The 26,012-nt window shown below is 41.6% G+C and overlaps 1 protein-coding gene across 1 annotated transcript; it reads left to right on the forward strand.

Moving 5' to 3' along the window:
- Nucleotides 1-26,012, forward strand: kitlga (kit ligand a). Its single transcript, XM_056387627.1, has 10 exons — nucleotides 1-313; nucleotides 17,502-17,612; nucleotides 18,208-18,264; nucleotides 18,584-18,736; nucleotides 18,828-19,005; nucleotides 20,994-21,047; nucleotides 22,120-22,223; nucleotides 22,541-22,647; nucleotides 23,743-23,807; nucleotides 23,905-26,012. The coding sequence occupies exons 1-9, from the start codon at nucleotides 299-301 to the stop codon at nucleotides 23,762-23,764; spliced, it is 801 nt and encodes a 266-aa protein (XP_056243602.1). The 5' UTR covers nucleotides 1-298; the 3' UTR covers nucleotides 23,765-23,807; nucleotides 23,905-26,012.

Consider the following 26,012-nt stretch of genomic DNA (forward strand, 5'->3'; position numbering starts at 1 on the left):
TAACTCCCTCCCTCTGCGCGCTGTCCCTCTCCGCTGCTGCGAGCCTGGATCTATGTTGTAGATAGATGGGCTAGATGCCACACGTCGTTAGCCTACAGGCTGCCACGGTTCAAAGTTTGATCTCCAGTTTTTTGCCGTGTTTCTTCTTCTTTTGGGGCTTTTTTTCCCTCCTCTGCTTGGATACTACTGACTTAAGCATTGGATATGTGCACACAAGATGATGACAACCCCTTTCCTCCCCGTAGAAGTAAAATAAAATAGGCTTTCGCACACACTGGATTTACTCCTGTCGTTCCATATGAAGAAGTCAAAAGTAAGTGACTTGTCCTTTTTCTTTTTCTTTTTCTTTTTGGTTTCTTCTTTACTTGAGGAAATAGACGGTTTGCGTTGTGGCGTGATGCAGGGCATCGAGTGATTCAGACATAACCAGAAAGCCTCGTTGTACATTTGCCACGTTTTTCGAATCTTATATCTTGAATGCACTTTTATAGACACACTGTAATGATCAGCTGGAAACACTTCCAGCTCAGAAATGCTCCACCTGTCCAAAGTTTCTGCAGCTTGTCCCGCATCCACGTCTTTCTTATTTCGTTGGAAGAACAGCCTCCCAATGACTCCCCCCGATCAATACGCGTAGACCTGTATTAACGGCGTCAGTCTGAGCACTTCAGAGTGCTTCCGTTTGCTTGCGTAACTATCACGTCTTCCATTTTTTTATTCTATTTGCTGCATTTGAACTGAGATGACAGAACGAGCTTTACGCACACGTCCGTGAAGCCGAGGAGCAGGGACAGTTGTCTTTCGACTTCTAATCAGAGTAAAAGCACATGCAGTTGCGTGAAACTGATCCTTTTTATACTAATTGATAATTAAACCATAATTGATCCACCTTTTCCAATCTGACACAAACCATTAGCATGTAAATTAAGCTGCTGTAAATCAGGTATGGTGAGAGGTCAGTCAGTCCTTTCTCATTTGAGCTAACTTCTCTTATCTCGCGGTTCTTTGTCAGATTGTGTCCTGTAACTGATGATTATCCATCCAGAGAAGTTATCTACCTTTTCATCTGCCTGCCCGCCAGCTTGGGCAGCCCCCTCTCCCCTCGGGTTATTCAGCATGCTTTGCATAGAGGGCGGCATCTGTGTTTTAAGAGCGCGCAGGCTTAGGCTCTGTGTCTGCAAGTCCTGACACCGTAACTGTGGCCTGTGACACGGCTGACCCAAAACTAAGTGACGACTGAAAGGTTTCTTTTCCCACCTTCCCTTTCCATGACTTTAGCTTCCAGCGTGCATTCCTAGAAATTACTCACATTTCTGCATTCCAGCAGCAGCAATCACACTTCACCAGTGTGGTGTGGAGGGTTTGATCCGCTATCTGTGCCAGCAGGTGATCACCGTGGGGCAGCCGACCACTACTGAACAGGAACACAAGTCTTTTTAATTGAAAACATTTTCTTTTCTTATTTAAAAAAAAAAAAAAAACTCGTGTTAAACAGCAGCAGAAGTCTGCGATGTGTAAACTGGTTTACATTGACTTAATGTGTATGTGTGTGTGTGTGTGTGTGTGTGTGTGTGTGTGTGTGTGTGTGTGTGTGTGTGTGTGCGCACATAAGATGGTGTGCAAACTAAATTTAGGCAGGTTAAACCTGCATTACGTCCCCGAGCTGTTGAAGTGAACCCTGCAGCATATCAGGGTTTGGGCCAATCTGTCTCGCCCTGCTTGGAAACGTAGCTCCTTTTAAATGATCATATCAAATGAAATATATAAATAAATAATTGAATAAAAATAAAAGGATATGTAATGTTTTAATATTGATACAAGCAGGATGTGTATATGAGTCTCTGCATGGGAATAAGTCTTTGAAGTTTTCCCAGAGGAAGGATGGGCATTTCTGTATCCCACCCCCCCTGCTGTTAATCACATCCCAAGCAGAGTTTCTTTTATGCTTTTTAATTAAGTTATACAGTTAAGTTGGGCTGTGTGCCTGGTTGCGTTATCACACACCTTTCATCTTTTATTTACTGTCCTCGCCACAGCTCCCTGTGTTTCCCACTGTCACGTAGTCACATGTGGGACATAATGTGGAGGATTTGTCCCAGTTATTTTACGGCATGTGCCTGGAATTTGTCCTAAAAATGGGAAGAAAAAAAAATTAATAGTTTTCCTCAGGGATGCACTGCTGCTTATTTAGCCCTCTCATGTTTCCAGTGAGGCTTAGAATTGTGCATTTGTCATGACATGATGATTGTGTTATGTTTGGTGTTTGTAAAGGGCTAAAACCAGGAAAATAAATGTCGACTCTAATGGAGGTAATTGTTCACCAGAGTCTGTAGACAAGCACACGAGGTGTATGTATGACTGTGTGTGTGTGTGTGTGTGTGTGTGTGTGTGTGTGTGTGTGTGTGTGTGTGTGTGTGTGTGTGTGTGTGTGTGAGAGAGAGAGAAAGTGGGAGAGCATGTCTAGACTTTCACACCTCCACACAACATTTGGCACCAGTAGGGAGCACTAGTTTAGAAACCATTTGCCTGGGGTCTGTGTGATGTTTTAAAAGAAACACCACATGTCCCCCCCCCCCCCCCCGAACAAGAGACACACATAATGAACATTATTTACAGCTGATTCAGTTGCAGGACTCCAAGATATAGAGTGACATTCATGACATCTCCTGCTCCGCAGCTCTGCTCCTCCCCAGGGCGTCAGATCAATGCAATGATTTACACAGCTCACCGCTTGTTGATTGGCTCAGCCGTTTTTTACCCAGGTTACACGTTTTCACATCCCCAAATGGAAGGAGACAGTGGGCAGGTGAAGTGAGACTTGTTTTGGAACCCATGGGATGATTTAGGTGCACACATGGTCCGGCCAGAGGAGCCGAGCTATAAATCCACAAATCGCCTGCTGCTTGCATAATGGTGGTTCAGTTCGCTTCTGCTGAGTTGCTGTGGCCTCTGACACGCCGAGAGCCTCCCAACACAACACACACAACACAATCTCCCGAGTGAACTAGATCATTGTTTTTTAACTGCCGTCCCAGAAACATCCGCTGTCTGAGGTTTTGAAATGTGCAGGTATTGGTCGCAGGCTGCAAGGCAAAGAAACAATCATTAGATTTATTATGTCACATGCACTGGGACGCATGCAGGAAGGAGGCGTTGTGGCAAAGCAGGTTGTTGATGTGTCAGAATTTACACTCTCACAGCTGAATGAATTAGTTATGGCAAGTCTGATCATGAAGTGTGTGCAATGAAGGCTTAAGGAAAGTGTGAAATTAGAGCTATTAAGCTGTGTCATGTATGCTCATCCACTGCAGGGCATAATTTTAGTATATTTAAGGTGGATCTTCTTAACTTAAAAGCCACATTAAAACAATGTTCAGTTCATTTAACATTCCCCTGGTTAATCAGCTCCCACCGGGGATTCATGCTGCCTGACTGAGCCCTGTAAAAAAAATTAAAATTCCCTGAAACTGACAGTTAATAATGACGTTCTCTCATTGTCAACAGAAGATATCAGCAGCTCGCATCAGTGATGAATGTCCTGTTTGTCAGTGCTGCATATCAAGTGGACCCTGTGACTCATACATCTCATGCCTGACTGCACATCTTTTCACAAGTTACTCACTTTGTGTTTTTTTTTTTTTTTGCATGACATCCATTCCTGCAGCGTTAACCGTGCGTCAGTTCGTAACCTTCTTGAATCTTAACGTGTGCCTAATGAGCCAAATGTTCCTCTTAGATTTGATTCATGACTGCAGCGTTTATTTAAATGACAAGTAGATGTCTCAGCTTGACCTGTGAAAATCCTGGAGACGTTAGACTTTCAGTTCAAGCTCTGCGGGAGGATTAACCATGCGATGACTGGCAACAAAGGTTGTGTGGGTTGAAGAGGTTCAGTCACATTGATCTCCAGGGTCACATGGTATTGGTAAAACTAAAATAAAATTTGCTTTGTTTATGTGATTTATGTCTTCATGCGTCCTGGGGAGTCAGAGTGCGAATCCTTAACAGTCTTAATAGCTTCATGTTAGTTTATTATAATAAAATATTGCTGGAATGTTGCTGAGGTTGACGTTCAGACTCACATAAGTTTTAGATCTCGACCAAATGCTAAAATCACGCTTCCAACAGCAGATTTTCATCCAAAGAATCCACACAAAAAAAAAATAAAAATTTTAATATCTTGTCTCTAATGAAAAAGGGAAATAGCCAACAGGGATGTTGTGGATGACAAAGCCTGCACAGTTCGGCACCGTTATGGAAAAGTGAATTAAGAGCTTCCTGGTTCTCTGCACACAAAGCTGAGGTTTGATCACCAGACACAGAAATCTTGCTTCAATTGCACCGTCCTGCTGCAATGGAGGAAACAAGAAGTAATGTTAAGTCTTGTATATAGGAACTGTAAAAACATATATTTTCTCAACCTCTGTTAAACATTAAAGGAAGATCAATAGTCAGGGAAGTTCACAGTGTTCACAGAGTCACTATAGTGTCACGTATAGGCAGAAAGAATCATAATTTGATATAAAGCCTTTGTGCAGTCACAGTCTTAAATGCTGGCTCTCGCCCCGTGGGGGGGAGGAAAAAAAACAAACTGTAAAGCACGCAAAATCCATAAAAGCAACAAAGAAAACATGGTTTGAGTTACTGGATTTTCTTCAGGGCCCGGGCCTCATGTCTGAGCGTTTGATGCCTTATTTCTACAGCAAGAGGATGTTTATTGTGCTGTCTCTGATCCGGAGAAGAGCCTGTCTGCAGTCATTTGGAGTGCGTGCCCGGTTTTACCTTCACCCTGCCTTTACAGCAGGCGTGTCGGCGCGTGAGAGGATTTCACAGGAAATCTGCAGGCGGCAAATATTCCTACTTGGAAATCACGGTGCCTATCTCTGTGACCCCTGAGAACTCACCTTGAAGTCTTCCTCAGAAAGGTGTCGGATGAGGTAAAGCAAGTGTTGCCAACACAAACTCCACTGCACTTTCTTTTCTTTCTTTTTTTTTTTTTTTTCCAACCTGACGTGCGAGCGTGAAGCGATCCCGGTTGGATGGGTTCACAGATCTGTTAGGCCTGGGTGTTCGGGCTCGTATCTGCACAAAAGAGACAGTGAGTGGGTTGTCATGTGAATCAGAACATTAGTCGGGAAATCACTGTCACATGGATGCACGGTACTCGACCGGAGCCAGGCCGGTGGGTCTGTTCTGCGGGCAGGCAGGAAGTGCCGACCAGAATCCACAGTGATGCATTGTGGTCAGAGTGAGAACACGGAAACGTCTCGTTGCTACGTCACCTGTGGCGTTGCATCTTCACGATTCATGAGCGCGTGGAGTGCCCTTTAAACACTTTATTACTGTATATAATAAATACTTAACCAGCAAGATTTAAAAGCACAATGAACACAGGACATTTAGAAAGAAAAAAAAAACAAACAAAAAAAAACAAATCATTAGCGGCTCCATTTTCTCAAATGGGATTTTCTGGTTTTCTCTGTTTAATGTCATTTTAAATTTAATATCTTTGGTTTTTAGACTGATGGTCGCTGTGGGACCTGGGATATTGTTATGGCTATTTTCAACTACATTTGTAGATCCCTTGTAAAAAATAAATCAACAAATGATTATAAAATAATGAAAATGATTATCTGTAGGCAACACAGACTCTCCTTAATTCTGAATTGATGTTTTGGTTCCTTTCCTGTTTGCAAAAAACAATTTACTGCAGCTTTTTCTAAATCATATTTCATAAAGGAAATCTCTAATGCTCCAAATCAGCTCCAATTTATTGCACTTTCACTATATGGTACATTTCTCTTCTTCCTGAGGGAACTTGATTGACTCATGGCGAGTGCAGAGACCGCAGCTGCTAATGTTACCAACCTGGCAACCACTTCAGCAGGTGCATCAGGGGTTCATTTAAATATTCTCCTCTGCAGTGTACTCAAGTGGCATGAAACACACACACACACACACACACACACACACACACACGAGAAAGTGTTGTACTTTGTGGTTCCCGCTTCGGCCAAGAGACACAGTGGGAAGCAGCTCCGGACCTGCAGGGCTGCTTTATAATGACCCTCTTTACATTCTCACATCTCTGTCTCGAGAATATTTGAAAACGTCAAACCACATTTCCAGTGATTTGAAGTTTAGTTGAAGGGTGAGTAGCTCTGATAGGTGGTTTGTTTCATGTGGTGGGGGTGGGGCAGAATCTTTGCAGCAGCCTGCAGGTCACACAATAAGTGAAGACACATCATCATGTGGAGCCGATGACATCTAAAGTGAATTTTTTTGACGTGATTGGTGGACGATTGTACCGTCTAGTTGAATTAGCACCGTCGTCGTCCTGTGATTGTGCTGCATGTGTTGTGCGCTCAGGCTCAGAGTCCCCCGCCACCGCTGAGCAATCCCAGCGTACATCCGACTGAGCAATCGCTGCCGGAGCTGGGGGGCATTTAGATGAGTTTGATTTGAATCATGTTCACAGAAATCTTCATGCCAATTAGTGCATCTGCTTGCTAGGAAATTGCAGTTTCCACATGATCTGCTCTTCCTCACGCTCAGATGAAATGCCACATATAACACTTAATAAAGAAATTAGCAAGTGCTTTAGTCATCTCCGCTCTTCAAGGAACATCATAGAGGTGTGTGTGAGGTTCTTTCTTTTTTGTCATTGTCATAACCACATTGCTTTGAGCAGTACGCAACATGTTGTGCAGTCAACTAAAACGGTTCCTCATGGGTTCAAGGGTTGCTACGTGCAATTTTTGGGGGATTTTGGTGTGACTGCTCTTGTGAATTTGAAATGTTATTTCCTGAACACTGGCAAAAAGAAACCTTCTGCTCCTCTGCTGTTTTCCTTTTTTCTTTTTCTTTTTTACAGTGCATGAAACTCTCACAGTAGTTTTTTCAATACATTACTTTTAGGAATGTGTTTTTCTACAAAACCATTTCCATTTTCTTTTTTTTTTATTATGACAAATGAAGCCAAAGTTCTCAAAAGTCACATTTCAGCTAATAACAAGCCAAGATTGGAAAATGTTGTAATTTAAAGCAGAAATCGTCTGATGAAAGAATAAGAGAAGAAGAGTGCATATTTGAGACAGTGGAAACATAGCCGAGCTGTGGGTGAGAACTCGTGAGGGTAAAAACTTGGCAGGATATCCGTAAGAGAATCTGGTAAAAAAGCAGTTGCACAACTCGGCTTTCCTTCCTCGTCCCTTTTCCCGCTCCCTGCAGTTTGTGTATATTAACCAGACCCTTCTTTGCAGCTATTTGTTGACACAGAAACTGATGTAGCTATATAATGGGACTGTAAGGAGATCATAAAATACTGCTTTTCCCTTCCTAGGAAAGTAAGAGAGAGCACTTAGTCATCAGATGCGTTTTATCTTCACCCCCCCGCCCTCACTTTCTCTGGCAAGATTAGATTTTTGATTTGCAATCAAAGCATTAGTGGCTCAAGTCAACACATCCTCTAAAAGACGCAGGAATTCATTTGTGGGTAAATTATGACTGGGTTCACTCATGAGTGAACAAAGCAGTGATAAAAAAAAATGAAAAAGCAATTGTGCACCCAGCGAGTCGACATAACAACATAAGCAATTCTTCGATTACACGTCAGGACGCTCAGGACGAGTCTCACTGACGGTAATCTGATTAAAGCCACTGCTCCATCTCGAACAACACATGTCTGGAGATGTTCCTCTCAGGAAATAACGGAATAACAAGATCTCATCAAGCTGAAAACAGCACCTCGAGATTCTGTTCCCATTGTTCCCTCTGCTACATTTTTTATTTCTGTTTCCAGCTTTAAAGCCTCTAATTCTCTCCAGCTCACTGACACTTTGATAATATTTGGTTAAAAGGCAACAACATTTGGTACACACTAATCTCCCAAACCCTTTGTTTAACACAGCGGGTGTTCTCGCTAATTTCCACCAAAGCCATAGTGAGATCTTTTCTCATTGCGTTTGCAAAGGTTTATCTGTTTCTTGTTTTTCTCTGCAGCATATGCTCCGTTAAAACCATAAGTGTTTTCATGTTATTTTAAATGAGACATTTCTTTGTTGTTCAGTGCTGCTGCCTTCAAATTTATAGCTATCTATAGCTACGTGTGGCAGCGTGCTTGTTGCTGCTAGCGCCAGCGCCAGTAAGTGGTTTAATCGATCTCAGGCCGCAGGGTCTCGGCCTCTGTCCGCTCAGCTGTCGCCAATGTCTTCAGACCTGCGTCGAAGGTGACCAGCAGAGGTCACCTGCCTGTGTGATGCCATTAGAAGTTGCCCCAACAAACATGCATTTGTCATTCAGTGTCTCACTGTATAAGTGCCATCATCAAAGTCACTCTTTTCTTTGTGCAAAAAAAACCGAAGGTGAACACAATGTAGGAAAAAGGCGTGCATGTGACTCAGGTGTGCAAAAGCTCCACTCGACCACTAACCACTATTTGCATTTAGCGCAAGAATAAAAAAACTGCCAAGTCTGCGGTAATGTTATTATAACAGAGTTACCGTCAGCAACCGACGGGGAGCAGTGACAGTCGTGCGTAGAGTGTCGCGTACATGGCATTCCTGGAATATCAGCCATCCTTTCATAGGAAGAGGTTTAAGCGAATTGCTGAAGACATTTACAACCAGCACTGTCGTCATTTTCCGTTGCATAAAATGAATCCACGCTTTCTTCCTCTCCACCATGACTCCATCTTGTTGCATGAGTTTTTGTTTTTTTTTTGCACCGTGCAGCTGTCAGGAAAACCCACCAGCATCGATGTAAAAATTAAAATGATAAAATTTATAAAGCTCAGAAGCATATGATTTTGGCTTGTCATAGCAGGGAATGTGTGATTAGCACATGTGTGATTGATAACATTAAAAAAATGACTGCATTCCATTTAAGTGAGTTACTTCCACGGTCCTTGTATCGTGCAGTTGGCTTACTACGGGGACACTTAATGGAACGGAGCCATCGTTAAATCGTTAAATATGTTTCACCTGTTTTTCCTGCAACAAGTCAAGGTCATAAATTTGGGATAAAAGAGAGCGATGTGATGAAATCAGTGCTCGTTTCCCAGGGTGTAGGTGTCAGAGTTGGTATCTGGAGAGAGAAAAAAACTGTTCCGTGTATCCTTATCTCTCAGTGGCAAGCTGTGGGTGGTGGTCTCCAGGTGGGCTGTGCGTGGGGCGTGGCTGAGAGCGGTGACGGCTTTGTTGTTGCGACATCACAAAGTTAGAGAAGTCCTGACGGCTGGTTTTAAGGCTCAGTTTCTGAATACAGGCTGTGTGCGTTTCTCTGTGGACTGAGCGCTTTGATACTTTCACAGTGTTAATATACTAACAATGTAGACCTGTTTTATAATCGGAAAAGAAGACATGGAAATCTCACTTTACACAATATGGGACCTTTAATGCCGTCTGAAAGCCTCTGAAAGGTCACTGAACTGTGTTATGTTTTCCTATTACACACTAATCACCATTATCCAGAGACAATACCAAAGACTGCAACAGTTTTTTACTGCCAAGAAACACGCAGACTTGTCAGACAAGTGCCTCTTAAGCCTTTTTTACACAATTGCCAGGCTCCTGTCTGTTACCTTGAAGTCTGTTTTGTTAGTGCCAGCTTGCTGTAAGTGCTCCTGAGCAGCAGCAGCAGCGGCAGCAGACTGAACATTAGATACTAATTTGATTTACACATGGAATAAGTGAGCTCTAGCCGCTTGAAAATCCAGGGCACATCCCGTTTTTGTGTCGAGGCTTTGTGTTGTTTTAGCCTCTCTGCCGCTCTGAGTGTACATGAAAGAAATCATATTTTAATAGTGTGCAGTTTATTCACTGAGATGTTAAATTTTGACATGTGAATGTGCATAAGGTTCATCTTGGTGACCTCTGACCTGCTGATTCCTCGCAGTGTGTTGTGGGAGAGGAGGAATCATGATTTTTTTTTTCTCTCCAGTCAGTAAACAGCATGAAGCAATGGGAAATATTGGCACCATGTAGGAAATGAGTGAGTAATATAAACATTGTCATGAGTAACAAATATTGTAATTCATTGTTTTTCAGTTGGGATTAGCTTGTGGCTGGGAACAGAGTGGGGAGGCTAAACACTGAAGGCTTACCTGCCAATACACACTTACAAGTCTTTTTTTGTTTTTTTTTCTTGAAAAATCTCCACAGAAACAAAACACCTGATCAAAAGGGCAAAAAACAAACTTCTGAATGACACGTTATCTTGAAACCCCTCTGGATCAACTCTGGGAACATCTGGACAACAGCAGCCTGGCATTTTTCTTTGCGCAGACTAAATCATCTGCCCTGTTTTAATCCTCATTATGAAACATGGGAACTTACATCACATGGTGTTCAAAATTCAAAACAATGATCTAGGCAGAAGGATAAAATATCCACCGCTCTGACAAAACAGGCTGCATGTTGCTATGGTTGGAGCTAATGTCATGCAAGGTCCTGTGTTCTGCTTTTATGAGATTATGTGGTTAAGAGGACCACAAGGCCGGCGGTCTGGAGAGCCTGTTCAGCTAATGATGCCTCAGGTTCAAAGTGGTGGTGAAAAATGACACGGGGGGGATAATCACTCTGGGCATCAATATGATGATGGAGAGCAGGCTCGCAGGCGTTCGAGAGCCGTAATGCACCTGACAATGATGGAGAAGAGGGGCTGCACCTGACCACTCAGCTCTTTCGGCCTGATATCAGCTGCTCCTGCCGAATAAAAGTGGTTGATTTACTGTATTTCAGACACAGCGGCGACATTATTTTCAGTGCACCGGACAATTACAAGGACTATTTTCAGCATGGGAAACAATTTCATGTCCCCGTCAGTGCGGCTTGTGACTTTCCGTCTCACAAAGTCAGCTCAGAAAGTGTCAGGGAAACATTCAAAATGAGTGAGCTGAAGTCATCTCCCCCTTTTCTCCTACTGTGGCCTGCTGTTTATTGATATGTTTGGCCCCAAACTGTGTGTTGGGAGTCGATAAGCATTCTTGGAACTTGTAGAAACAAGATCTGTTTGTTTTTGCATGGGAGTTATTTAATCAAGATGTTTTCCCATCTTTTTCCTCGTTGAAAGCAGCTCGCGATAAGATCGGAATAATAGTTCCATTTCGCGTCTTGGGTTTATCAAAGTATGTGGTATATGTGAGGAAGTACATTTATTTAAATAATAATATGGCCTCCGAGTTGTGAGCTACATTTTGTATTGGTGAAAAATGACTCTGATATTTTTATAAGAGTCCACTTTCATATTCTGGAAGAATTAAGACAGATACGATAAATTAAAATGCATTACTTTGTGGAGAATCCTCTAAGCATTGTAACTGTACCTTATTTTTTAGTAAAAATCATCTTAGTCTAGTGAGATCTAAGACAGTAATCTATATCTATCAGTTTAAAATAACGAGATCGAGCGAACACCCAAATTGCATTGCACAGAGGCAATAAATCTGATGTGACAAGATTTAAACTTAGCCAAATGGTGTGGAGCACAATGAAAACAACATTGTTGTGTTCACATACAATAATGTGCTGTGCCAATGGCTTATAAATGTTGCTGTAGCAGCGTGAACACAAGGAACCACGCTAGCGATGGAATGTTTCCTTTATTATCTAATCCCATGTGTGGTGGCAATTAAGGTTTTCTTCTAAATATTGCTTTTTCTAAGAACACATGGTTTTTCTCAGCAATACCCCGGCCTAGCGTTCATACCTGGAAGCCGCCCATTACAAGCACACTCGCTGCTCCGATATAACAAACGACGATGTTGAGGAATTCCTCAACATTATCATTTCTGCACCAAGCAGTCACCCCTCCAAAACCATGGGATTCTAGATGAAATTGTTTCTACACTTTTGTACAGAAACGACGCGGCTTTCACAAGTGGAATCAGTGTCTTGTGATAAATTTGATTGGAGACACATTTTAACAGCCAAAACAATTTGTAAAAGCCAATAAAACAGCTATTTTACAACAGCAAAATAAATTGAAAAGGTCTGTAGGCTCTACAAAGCCTTTCCAGCCAAACCATGAAATAACATTAAAGTCTTCAGGATCCAGGGAAATGTTTCAAATGTCACAGACAAATGCATAATCTCACCATAATATTGCTTACACAAATATCACATGCAGCTCGCTCACTGCCCAGGAACACTGCCACAGCTGGAAGCTCACTGAGCAGCCGATGGGTGGATTTTAACTGGGCAGATGTTGAGCAGGTTGTCGATTGATATTGAACACAATAACACTGTTATTTACGCTTAAACGGGAGAGATCAGTGACGTGTCTCTGGTGGGGTTTTTATTTCCTTCGATGCAGATACAGAAAGAAATGTAGCTTCGCTCATCCTGGTAGATTAATGAGCAGGATAGGTTGTTACAACGGCTGCCCCCTACAATTTCTGATTCAATCGATTTTACATGACTTCTCCCATTTTCCCTCCTTCCCAGGAAGTTCATGAGTCACACTGCTTCGGGACGAATGCAGATTTTTCGCTCATGTTGTTACAGTTTCTTGCGCGGTTAAGTTCCCGCTGCCTTGAAGCCAAACTCAAATTCACTCGTCTCTCCGGGGAGTCACGCCGCCTCTAGGATGCGCTTCAATTTCAGTCTGATCACACCTTTAGCCTCAGCGGTAGCATCGAGAACGACTTCGCAGCAGCAGACTTCATCACAGAATCAATCAATAGCCCTGCAGATGACAGCACGGTGGCATGAGCATGAGAACAGGGTGTTTTACACGGTGGGAGAAAGTCCAACAGGAGTGGCCAGATGAATCAATACTGTGATAGCTAAAGATTTGAAAGGAGGCGCTGAGTCAGCAGAAGGTTTTTGTGTCTTTTGTGTGAAAATCTAGTCAAACTGAAATTGATTGACAAAGACAAATGTCTCATGATTTGGAGCCAGATGCGTAATGTGTCATAGCTGTTTGGGAGTGGCAGCGCTCGCAGTGTAAAACCAAGGCTTTGTCCTAGTTGGTTTCAGCTGTGTTTCCAGATGACAGGACTCTCTCCGAACGGGAGTCTGTCCGAACCAAACTGGCATTTCTTCTCTTTTTAAAAAAACATTTTATTTCTTGTTTTCCTAATTTAAGTCCGCTCTGGTTTTCCAGCCAGTCTGATGTTTGTTTGACATATAGTGTTAGCGGCCACCACCCACTTTACTCCCTGAACTCACCCTTTAAACAAACTTTGCAGGAGTAACACAGAGTAGTAATGAGGTGACAAGTGTTGAGAGACTTTCCCATTCATTGAAACCAGATCCAGTGAAAGTGTCAATAGAGATATGAAATAAATGTCAACAGTGCTGGTCTCATGTTGCAGCTTGGGGCCGTCACGGTTCTCGTCCCATCTGGTATTTCTGCCAGTTCCATGTTTTCATTTTCACTAAACTCTCATGTCATTTCAGACCCAGCCACTCCCCTCTGCCCGGTTGTCCCGCCTGCTGGCCGCTCAGCCTCTGCACAAACGTGTTCCCATTTACCTAATTATCCCCTCTCTATATATACAGTTCTCTACCCCCCTGTTTCTGCTCAGCAGCTGTCAGATTGTTTATGTGCTCATTGCCAGGTCTGTAGACTTTTGTTTGCCTGACTCCGGACTTTGAGTGTTTCCCTGCCTGCATACGTCGCTCCGCTGCTCATTGACCTCCTCGGCCACCCGAATCTGATTCAAGTCACTAATCCTTGCCTTCAGAGTGACTTCTGGGTCTGCTCCCGTCTGCTTGAACTCAATCATTCAGCCTTACGCTCCTTCTCGGCCACTGTGTTCCTCCAAGGAATGTTGTCGGGCATTATCGTCCCTGCACACGAGGCGATCTCAGGCCAGAATGTTCTCGTATGCACTTCCTTTACCTGATCTCCTTGCACTTGTTGAATAGATGTAGCACTTGCTATTTACACCAAAGGTCTGCCAAATGAGTAAATGTAGATATGTGTCAGATTACATGGAGAGTTAAAGCAGAGTCAGCTCCTGCTGAAGCAGGCAGCGCAGTCTTGGCAAAAACGGCTCGATTTGCTTTTTTCTCATTCAGTGAGTAGAAGTGTGAAACACTGACGTGCATCTGAGGGACAGATAATATCAAAACTATTTGCAGGGGGTTTAATATAACCTCAGAACTGTGGGTAAGCTGGCGCATCACATGAGAATGTTTGTAACTTTGGTTTTTTGCCACGTCTGGAAGATCGTACAAAAACTTTTTTTTTTCCTTCAGCTCAAGTTACCCCACCCACAAAGATCCTATTGTTGATTTTGTCTGATTTTTGCATTTTTTGTGTGTGTTTTTATTACTTACAAGTTTCACTTTGCTGAACAACTTGTAAAAAAAAAAAGAAAAAGTCCCTGACCTTATCTGGGGCATCTCTGATTTCATTCATTGTTATTCTCCTGTGCAAAATGTGGTTCATGACATGCAGAGGGCTGAAGCAGAACTGATGAATTACAAGATGTCCAACACTTTTGCCTTTTGCTAATCTCTCCCTAAAAAGATTTCTGGCTTATCATGCCGGTCCCCTGTCATTTAAAGACAATTAGTTTTGGCCAGCAGTAGAAGCCAGGCGGAATTGAATTACATCCCATCTGCCCTTTACATGGTGCTTTTCCTTCGGCCTTTCCTGCTGTTGATGGATCATTGTTCCATTCTCTTCCTGTTGTGGCTCTGTTTGATAAATATGAAGCAACGGGAAGAATTAGAGTGGTGGAGCCTCCGTTGAAGATTTGAAATGACTGATCTGAATCATGTACAGTAGATGGCAAAAAAAACAGAAAAAAGGCCAAGCATGGTCATGCTTAAATAAACTACAGAGCAACCTGTTGTACTGGTTGAAGTGCCTGAAGATTAGACACGGCTTGGCTCTCACCATGATCTTTTTATCCCTCCCCATTTGTGAAACGCTTTATTCACTTAATAGGAGGTTCATTCTCAAGGTTGCTGAAATGTTTTTGGGTTGGGCTCCAGCTGGCCATGAACTCCATTAAGAGGAGCACTGTGGGTATGTTGCGTAATATAACCAGATTAGCACAGAAAAGTGATAGGAGGTCAGCCAAACGAATGACAACTGTTAATGTACAAATACAGCTCCATTAAGAATCTAAAGGATGAGATCACAGGCCAGCCACGCAGCCATGGGAAAGAACTTCCTTGTAGTTTCCTTGTGAACAAAAGTTGCGCTTATTTTCAGTGTTCCTTACTTAAAAAACATTGTGTGTATCTGTGTCAATGAAATAGCATGCAACTGACGGCGGGAAGCACCATACCTGCATGGTTGTGCAGTTTTGTCCTTATGTACAACACATGCATGAATCTAACCAAACAAGTAAAACAACATTGCTCCATAGTGCTACCTTTGGTCAAAAGGCAAAAAAGGATTGTCATCAAAGATCCTCATTAATTATCACAGCTTATAAGATTGACTTTGATTGAAGTGTAACTATTCCAGCATTTCTATCAATGCTCATGTTCTGATTGACAACTTGTAAGACTTGGCACCTAGCAGCGTAAGAAACATGACTGACACCATCCTTACTAAGACATCAGTTTAAAGAGTTGTAGACGGATCAATGCATCTGCTATTTAGCAATGCCGCAGACACCCAGGGTTTCTTTACACCACTACATGTCATGGTGATGGAACAAACTCTATCAGATTACTGCACGTACAGGTCTTGACATTTAGATCAAGATGATATCTGACATTTCATTTCAAAATTAAACCCAACCGTCAGAAAATAGTTGCATCGCGGCTTCGCCCAACGTAAACAGCGTGGTGATGTTTTGATAGCGCTGAATCACTTTCCCTGCATGTCACAGCAGCATCAACTGGTCATGCATGACGGCCAAAGATTTGTCTTCCTCACTGCAACTAAAAGTTGGCTGATAGCCAGATTCATGATAGCACCTGATGATGTCGCTGGAGGTCCCAAAAGTGCTGCTCAGGCCGTTTAAAGAAGGATTAAAAGATTATAGTTTGTCTTTTTTTAAAAAAAGCCCCAGTCATGTGTATGAAAGGAGCCTCTGTTCTCTTCAAAAACAATGTTTCCTGGTTGTCGTTGTCAGATTGTCATTATAAACAGTACTCCATTCATTCTTTCGTTCTTTTGTTCATTAAAGGTCCCATATAGTATAAAGGTCTCTGTCCATGTGTTTATTGATTATAGATCAGGTCTAGGTTCTATATTAATACTGTGAAAGTATCAAAGCCTCAGTCCACAGAGAAATGCACACAGCCTGTTTTCAGAAACTGAGCCTTAAAACCAGCCGTCAGGACTTCTGGAACTTTGTGATGTCACAACAAAGCAGTCACCAAGCCCCGCCCACCTGGACCCACCATCCAAACCTTGCAGGATTTGGTTTCTCTGAGTGTTTTTACCTGAAATCTGCTATATTTTTATTGGATCACTCAGAAAACAGTCAGCCAATCAGAAGAGAGCTTCAGAGCCTCCTCTCTTCTGATTGGCTCACCGACCTGTTGTTACTAGAGCTCCAGAGAGAAGCCTGAGAGAGGAGATGTAAAACTACACTGAGATGGTTTTTGGTTCTTAAAACCACAAATATATCTTTGTATGGATCAACACTTCAAGTAAAACACAGGAAAAGTGTAAAACATGGGGCCTTTAATGTATTGTAATCTAAATTTAATCCAATTTGCATTTTTACTTTAATTTCCCCAGTTGTTTCTTTTCCTAGTGGCCCTTAGATGCAGCAGTGTAATTACACCTGACCAAAAACAGACCCAGGAATACTTTGATTAAGAATTACTAATAATAATTCCTTTTGCATGGAAGACAATCATGGTAACCACTTGTTTTTTTCTTGCTGTGACAAGTCTAAATGTGTGCCGTGAAGACAGCCTATTGTCTCTTAACTGGTACATTCAACACTTCCATTAGTCTGTGTCAGCGCTACAGGAGTCTAAAGTTTCTCTTTTGGAGCAGCGGCGTGTCTTTTCTTGTGGTATCAATTCTCTTAAACAGAGCATAAACATGTATTTAAAAACCCACATATTCAAGTGCCTCTGACTGAGAAGAATTTCAGAGGCCCAGCGTGAGTGCCAATAAGTAATTTGAATGCCCGCGGATTCTCCATGTGTTGTTCTTGTGTCTCCGATTGGTTCCATCAGGTCCAATTAGACTTTTACTCAGACGTCAGACTCATAGCAATTTAGGACAGACATGAGCTGGATCCAAGGGACTGCCTCAAAAACCATGACAATGCTGATAATTCACTCGTCAAAACAAGTGACTCTGCGCGTCCTGGTTCAGAGGCAGCGAGCCAGCGAACGCAGCGCTCCACTCAACATTCGCTGTAAAGTCTCTGTACGTCGCAGAGTGTCTTTGCTGACGTTCACGTTAAAGGCTGCTTTGTGTCTGTAATGTCACTCTCTGGGGGTTTGGGGAGACTTATAGAGACTTCAGTTTTATTAATTGAATTGTGCTTTTATTTCATGTTATTTTTTTATTACTATTGATTAAGATGTGACTAATTATCAAAATGTTCTTTTTTGCCTCTGCAGATTTGGATACGCCTCTGTGTCCATTTACTGCTGTTCATCACGCTTGGGGTACATTCAAGTAAATTTGACGTCAACCCAGTGACAGATGACATCTCTAGACTCTCTATTTTGGTAAGAGATTTAATTTTAATTAAAACATATTAAGTTAACTTTAAAATAGAGTTGATTTCACAGGCCACAACATTCAGCTACAATGAATATCTGTTGTATTCAACAGATACTGTATATTTAATCTGCAGAGTGCAACATTTATTCCATATATTTGCACATTATAGACGCAAAAGTAAGAAAACAACAACATCTCTCATATTTAGTTCAGATATAATATTTCGCAAGTCAGATGATTGCGCCTGTGTTACACCATTTTCATTCATATCAGGTCAGAATCATGGCTGCAACTACTGAACCAATTCTGGATCCAGGAGGATATACAGTACTATAGTTCATATTCATTTCAAAAGCCTGGCACCAGCTGCTTTATTGTCAGAGATAACATGTGCAAAGGTCAACAAGTGAGAGTGAGAACACATAGGGCAGACAAAACAAAAAAAACAGACAGGAAATCAAACCTGGTTTATATCTGGATTATGATGTGTGTTTGTGGTTTTCTCAATTCCACACTCACGTTTATGTACTGCGACATTTTTAGGATTGCAATGTGATTTGTCTGTAATTTAATATTTTCTTCTCATTTTTTCTTTGGCAGAGACAAAATATTCCTAAAGATTACAAAATTCCTGTACATTACATTCCAAAAGAAGAGGTAAGATATCGTTGGGGGGTGTTTTGTCTATCCTTTGTTTGTGATCAGACCAGAGACCAGATTTGTGTGACATTTAGCGCATTCACAGTTAAATTTTCTCAATTTTTAAGCGGGTATATCTTCTTCCTTAGCGACACCTTCATGCTAAATGCTAGCTCACCTTATAGCCAGTGTTCAGTGTGAAAACTGTGTCATCTGTCATCTGTCTCAACTTTGAGGATTATTGGGTTTTGGTGGAAATGCATTTTTTTGAGTATATTCTTCTTGACATTTTGGTTATTGCTCATTTTGTGCCGCCGCTCTGCTCTTCTTCTTCTAGGGTGGGATGTGTTGGGTAAAATTAAACGTCTTCTACTTGGAGGAGAGTTTACAAGATTTAGCGCATAAGTTTGGAAACATTTCATCCAACAGAAAAGATATTAGCATATTCATCCAAATGCTCCAAGAACTGCGGCTCAACATGGGGTCTGTGGTAAGTTCGTCTCGCGGTCGTGCAACAGAACGTGTCCATTAAATAACATATGGAAAACATTTCTTCACTGAATGCGTTCTTGTCTCTGCAGGAGCCCATCATGTACGATTTTGAGTGCCACTACAGGGAAGAGAGGTGGCAGACGGCGCGATACTTTGACTTTGTCAAAGACTTCCTTATAGCTGCACAGAATAGAGAAGATTCAGATGACTGTGATCCTCCTCCCTGTCCCACCACACCATACACAGTAACAGAAGAATATTTAAAAGGTAAGTATTTATTATATGTGGTGTTTAGGCCTGCTTGTTGTTAGTGTTGTGGCAACTTTATCATGTTGGTGACACTTAACTGGTTCTAGTTCTGCAGACAAATACCATCAATGTGAGGTGTGAGGTAACGTCAGTGAACTACAGTAGGTGTGTGTGCATCTGGGAACTGAATCAGTGTCGATGACTCATCATTTTCAGTCTGCGATTATCAAAAAATAAAGCTCTTTCTACTATTTGGCCAATAGGTGCAAGATTCAAAAATTTGTGCATAAATCAATGCAGTTGAAGATGAAGATCAGCATCAATTATACATTTTAATGACTATCACAAAATTATTTTGGGAATCTTTCATTGTTGATTGTGAAAAGAAAAATAAATAAAAATGTTTACTCAAATAATCTCCTAAAACAAGCAATTTTTTAATAATAATACTTTACATTCGTGCAGAAACATGTTGTCAATCGAACAATGATCAATAAAAGTCTTTATGAAGCAGAACCACCAGAGAGAAGCTGGTTACAGCCAATCAACTTCGGACATTTAGCTGTGGGAATCTTTATGCTATTAATTACGGCGTCATTTTTAATGCATAGTTGCGGCCGTACAGTTCGGTTCTGCTGCATTAAAGGCTTTAGTAACGGACTTTGGTGCAGAGCTGGATGTGACTGCAGCCTGGGTGAGGATGTAGATATCTTTATCCGTTGCTGAGTCACGATCACCTGCAGGTGTGAAGGGAAATTGAGTCCCTGGAGTGTTTGGATTTAGCACTCTTGAGTTTGGATTTGTCTCTTCATGCTTCATGAGAAGGGTCAAGCCTCAACAACAACATTTTATTTGGCGAACAAAGTGCATCCTACAGGGTGTGGATAACCTTAGATAGTCCTAAGAACATTTGCTCAACATTTTTTCACATGAATACCAGCAGTAGCTCAAAAGTTTAGTTTGCAATTGTCGACAGATTTTTAGGGGGGGAAAAAAGTAGTTCCAATAAAATCAATCAATCATTCACCCCCTGTGCCTCTGGAATATCCAGAGAAACCAGAACATTTTTTCTGATGAGACACATGAAATTAAAAAGTTGTTTTTAATGCTTCGAGCCCAACATTCAAATTTCCCCACGCTACCATAACATAGTATGTTGCAGATGTGAAACGTCAGATGTGGATATCTCAAAACCTCGGGAAATTAATCCAAATTACCTGCATGTATTTATGCCGCCAATGATGAGTAAGAAAATATAGATTTTTATGATTGGAGTTAACTGACTCCTCTCAGTGTTTTAAGTGTTTTTACTGTAAAAAGAAAAACATTAGAAAAGGCCGCCACCCTCTTTGGACTATTGTGAACGGGTTCTATTTAGGACAGATCTCTTGTGGCCGCTTGGAGAAGCTTTTAATCCAGGAACCATTATTTCTTCACAAGAACTTTGCAAGATAAAAAACTCCAAACCGTCTGAGTGCTTGGATGGCCCGTGGAGACACGGCTGAGTCACAGGACTGAGGGAAGATGTCCCCAGGCAGCGCATGTGAAAAGGAAGAAAGAGCCGAAACCGGATTGTATACGTGTTGATTACAGAGCAATCTTCCAATCTTCCCAAGCGCTTGGCTTTTCTTTGCTGGAGTGGTCAGATCAGATCTTTTGTGTGTGTGTGAGTGTGTGTGTGTGAGTGTGTGTGTGTGTGTGTGTGTGTGTGTGTGTGTGTGTGTGTGTGGGGGGGGGGGGGGGGGGGGGGAGTTAAAAAAGGCAGTGTTGAGGTAACTTTTTAGCACCTGACAATGAAATGTTTTCATCATCAGACAGTGACACTCCACCCCCTCACCCCCTCCCCCCTTTTTAATCCTTCTCATTTTTTTACTCATCTCCTCTTGTAACCCCCCGAACTCACCAACACATCTCTCTTTTTTGTTTGTTTGTCTCTGTCTCCTTGTGTGTGTGTGTGTGTGTGTGTGTGTGTGTGTGTGTGTGTGTGTGTTTTTCTTCTCCTGCAGCATCACCCACGTCCAGCAGTAAAGGCTCAGACTGTCCGACGGGCTGCAATCCACGTAAGTTTGCAAACCCGCAGCGTTACTGAGAAAACAGGTGTCAGTTCTGTGATTGGTTTGTGAAATCGGCCCGGCTGGTGTGTCAAGACTTTTTTTTTTCGCCCGCTACCCTGGAGAACTGGTCACTTGATGAATGACACTCTGCAGGACAAATTCCTCATCACCTCCTGTCTCATGTCTTGTCTTGTCTGTACGCTACTCACCTTGTTGAGACCCTTTCAAATGTTTATGTGTTTCTGTTGTTGGACGTCCCAGTCATTTGGTTCTAACTGAGAGGATGCACTACTTGTGTAGCAGATTACAGTACACAGTAACGCTGTGTAGGTACCACACTGTAAAACTGGCACAGCAGTAGCACTGAAGTCAGATTGCTGTTGGCTCACATGATGCATTTGATCTCATCAAATGGAAAATAACTGATTTAATACAACAACTTCCCCCTGTCTTATTGTGACTTCTCTTGCATGTTTGTCTGTGCAGAGTTTGACACAGGAAGGCAGATTTCAAATTTATCTGCTAAAAATGGGAATGTTTTATTTAAGTGGGTGAATTAACTAAAAAAAAAACAACTAAAAAAACAAATTATTATTCAAAACAGAAATGTCTAGAGGGGATCATTAAGGCTAATCTGGAATGCCTTGTATTTAAAAATCAGTGGTTTACTCTGATGCTTATAGTCAACAGCTGCAGGCGACTTCGCATTTTATTGTTCCGTGTCACGTCCGAATGATTGAGTATATCGTGCAGCATTAAAAGCAGAATGTCAACAATAATCAAGAAATGCTTAATGATAAAATAAACAACAAGCTGGAATTTACAGCTTTTTTTATGGTGGTCTTTAATTACCCGCTATCAGCCGACAAATGTTTGATCGCACTCAGAGAAAGTAAATTATTGAAACATAGATGTTAAAAGTTAGATGAACAAAGACACAAATACTAAAAACACCAACATCTTTTAATTTTTTTTTTTTATCAAATCCATTATTAATCAGGAATAATAGACATAACATGTATTTGAAGTCTTTTATGATAATAATTTGTTACTAATATATAATTTTTTTTCTTTTTAGTCCCAAATAAAGAAGCAAGATTCCTGCCCGAGGTGGTGGAGCGAAGCCTTCTCTCCTTACTCTTCATTCCACTCCTAGCCCTCGTATTCCTGCTTGTGTGGAAGGTGAGCTGACCTTTGACCCCTGGCACTAAACTGTGTTAACTTCCTGAGGCGCTCCGGAGATATGCCTGTTTACTTGTGGCACTATTTTACTGTCGGGGGAGATAGCGCTTTGTTCTGTGGAATTTACAACGGGCGTCGCGGCAGCCTTTGAAATTTCTGCAGATGCTGTGCAGCCTGTGTTGATGTTGATCTGATCTGCGTTTAGTTGTGTTGTGTTGTGTTGTGTTGTGTTGTGTTGTGTTGTGTTGTGTTGTGTTGTTTTTGTGTTGTGTGGTGATTTCAGCTGGTACTTGCATATTAAAAGTGATTCCCTGCAGGTCCGGTCACGGAGGAACGAGGAGGATACTCAACAGAATCCTGAAGCAGGTGAACATTTCACAGGAACAGAATGGACTGCACCTCCAGTAGATGAACCATCAGAAAAGTAAGCTTGTTGGGTTTTTTTTTTTTTTTTTGTCTTTCACATTCACTAACAGTCAGTGTAAAATTTAAACAGGCAACTAGTCCCCTCGCTGTAACTCACTGTTCACACTCACATTCGATGGGTTTCTCTGAACCAAACGAGGCACAGGCTTGGATTTTGTTCAGTTTGAGGCTTGAGGATTAATTGCATTTTTAGAAAGAAGTGGGCATTATGGGAAGTGTAGTATCCATAATTTTTGGAGCTTGACTGTGTAACAATAATAAACACACAGTTAAGGATGTGGTCCTGTTTGGTTTAGGCACAAAAACTGCTTAAAGATGTGTGTTGCTGATCCATCGATCCAGTCCAAACGTCCTCCAAACGCGTACTTTGCCCTGTCATCTAACAATAAATTTTAACTGCAGAATGTTGCACAGACAACCAATAAAGCTGTGTCCTTATAGGAGGACTGAACTGAGCTGAACTGAACCCCTTGAATCTCTTCTTTCTTCCCTGCCGTAACTTTTACTCTACATGTATGAAGCAAGTTCACAAACAAAGCAACCAAGCGAGAAAATGCGATTGACTCTCGACGGCTTCTGACCCCAAGAGGTTAAACCGTGACGGCTCACACATCAGCCCATCCTCACTGATCAATCAGCTGCCTACAAAGTGAAAGAGAACACTGGCGACTCCGGAGTGGTGTGCTGCTTTTCACATGATGAGCATCAAAGCGCGTAATGCAGCCGAAAGCTATTCATTTTTTCCGGAACGACCACTTTTAACAGGATTCAGCAGCGACAGAAGCTCCTGCCACAGAGAATAGAAAAATGCAGAATTTTCACGGTGTGAGTGTTTATAAAAGTTTAAAGGGTTTGACCTCAGAGCCTGTTTGACTTTCTTGGACCACGATTACTGAAAACTATAATCTTCGAATGTGTGGTCCCCAAAAGACTGGGTGCAGAATGTGAGGCTTAACTCTGGTCATGTGAAAGCCTCCCAAAACCAGCCATTTCTTCTTCTCTGGATGAGTTGTTTGTTTGTTGTTGTTGTTGTTGTTGTTGTTGTTGTTGTTGTAGGACAGCGTCTAATCCTTCTGTTTCTGCTTGATTACAGAAACAAGTTGAACGTCATTTAAACAGTGTAATTCTTTTACCCTTCAATGTTCTTCAGCGTAATTGGTGAGAAATTTTTCATAGTAGAAAATTCAAATAATCTGAAAATATTTTTTACTGTCCCTGAGCTCTAAACCTTCTCCTCGCACTTCTCCCTCCACAGGGCTCTATTCTTTCCTCCTGTTGGTGTCCAAAGGTGATGAAAAACAAACACGAAGCTGAATTCCATGGTGAGATCTCAAGAGGTGAAAGGCCTGTTTTCGACTGCTCTCCAGATTGACAATGGCAGATTCACGATTGTTACCATGACCAAGATTTCTCCTGGTTCAATCATGCCTGCTACCCTATGGATAAGCTTTGCCTTTCTTGTAAGACTGCATTAACCAACCCCCATGCTTTTGAAAAAAAAAAAAGACTGTGAGATTTTTTGGCAGAGAGAAAAAAAAAAACAAACCCTGTACCGCACCCCCACCCATCCATCCACCACCCACCCTCAACTGCATTCTCCGGCTCCTGCGAATCGTCCCATCAGAAACTTGCTGCATCATGAAACTCTTTGGGGAAAGAGGCAACAGAATGACTTATTGAGATAATTAATGACAATCACTAAAGAGGTAGGAGTGTGAACAGGGCACGCTGGCTGTGACCTTTACCATCAGGCCGCCCTGCTGCGACTAGCTGACACTGACGAAGTGGCAGGACACAAACATCCATTTCTGTTTGTAGTTTGAGTATTTCTATCATGTTTGTGGTCTTACATTGTACCATGTCCATTCTTGGTTTTGTGCCTTGTTTGATTAGTGTGATTGACTCCATGTGTAAATGTCAAAAGCCTGTCTATGTTTCTGTGTGGTAGCAGAAAGTGGAGAGATCATTACAGGGCAGATTAGAATAATCTCACCACAGAAACCCAACAGATATTATCCCCAATTTCTCTCTCTCTCTTTTTTCTTTTTTTTTTTTTTCTAAATAAACTCAAAACTATGACAGTTTAGTCGGCTTGACCTGTGCCCAGTTATGATTTTTGGAAGACAATTTCCTGGAAAAAGCAGTGCTTCAGTATGTGAAAACTTATCGGTGGAACAATCTGCAGTGGTTGTGACATTTCTGTCCACGCGTTACATTTTAGCGTTTTTAACCTTTTTAGGAAACAGTTCAGCTGGTAACTCTGCTTGTTTCATGTGTATTTGGGACTATATGTTGGGAATTTTTATTATAGGAGACGAGAGTATATTGTGCTAAATTGAATCTGTGTTTGAGAAAAAAAAAAAAAAAAGTATACCACATTGGTGTTCATATAGTTCAGAGCAACAGTACCTTTCAGCATCAATAGCTGGAATTCTTTGGTGTGGTAAAGTATTGTTTGTTGTGTTGAACTGCAAGATAATTTTATTCATTCCAAAATGCATCTTTGAAGAACACTTCGTTTATGGCGACATATCACCGGTGCCATATTCTCTATGGCAGTTTAGATCTGAATCTGTGTTAGGAAAAAGTATACCACATTGGTGTCCATATAGTCCAAAGCAACAGTACTTTTAATAGGAATATCTGAAATTAGCGATGTATTAAAGTACTGTTATATTAAAGCTTTTAGCCAGTTACATCCTTTCAAAAATGCATTTTTGAACAATATTGGAACATTTTATCTATTGCAGTTTAGACCTGAGACTTTATCTTCGATCATCTTTAGGTTTTTTGCTTCTCTACATGAAGACTTTTACGTGCAGTGCCCAGTATTCTGACAGAGACACAGGCTAGTCTAGCCACAAAACAAACTAACAAACAAGGTATACTATGTCAAAAGTTGCTTTTTATACATAGTCAATGAATATCATGAGCTGCAACAGGTCTAAGCTGTGAAGAAAAAAAAGAAAAAATAACATGGTCTCCCATTTTCCTGTCTATGCAAGAGCCACCAAACAGTCTGTATGTCTGATGCATGGATGCCACAAACCAAGCGATTTCATGCATTAGTCAAGCGAATGACTGCCCTTAAATACTGTTCCTATGTGGGGGTTATTTGTGTGGTCTGAGAGTGAGCAGAGCTGCATCCTGAACAGTGCTTTCGGGCTTGAGTGATCCAATCCATCCCACTTCAGCGGGTGAATCAGATGGCTCTAGGCAGGAAATAAGTCTGGGTGCCAAAAAGCAAATGTAATTATTGCCCGGTTGGTATTCTGGGAGAAAACTCTACTGTATTCTGTATTTTTGTATAAATGTAAACAAACATATATGAGATATGAATAAAGTACACGTATCCAACTGTTA

The sequence above is a fragment of the Seriola aureovittata genome, chromosome 10 (assembly GCF_021018895.1).
Source record: "Seriola aureovittata isolate HTS-2021-v1 ecotype China chromosome 10, ASM2101889v1, whole genome shotgun sequence".
Taxonomy (NCBI): Eukaryota; Metazoa; Chordata; class Actinopteri; order Carangiformes; family Carangidae; genus Seriola; species Seriola aureovittata.

Excerpts from the sequence above, each read along its gene's own strand:
- kitlga (XM_056387627.1), top strand. Across the intron at positions 17,613-18,207 it reads TCTCTAGACTCTCTATTTTG|AGACAAAATATTCCTAAAGA; the intron begins GTAAGAGATTTA and ends TTTCTTTGGCAG. Across the intron at positions 18,737-18,827 it reads GGCTCAACATGGGGTCTGTG|GAGCCCATCATGTACGATTT; the intron begins GTAAGTTCGTCT and ends TTGTCTCTGCAG.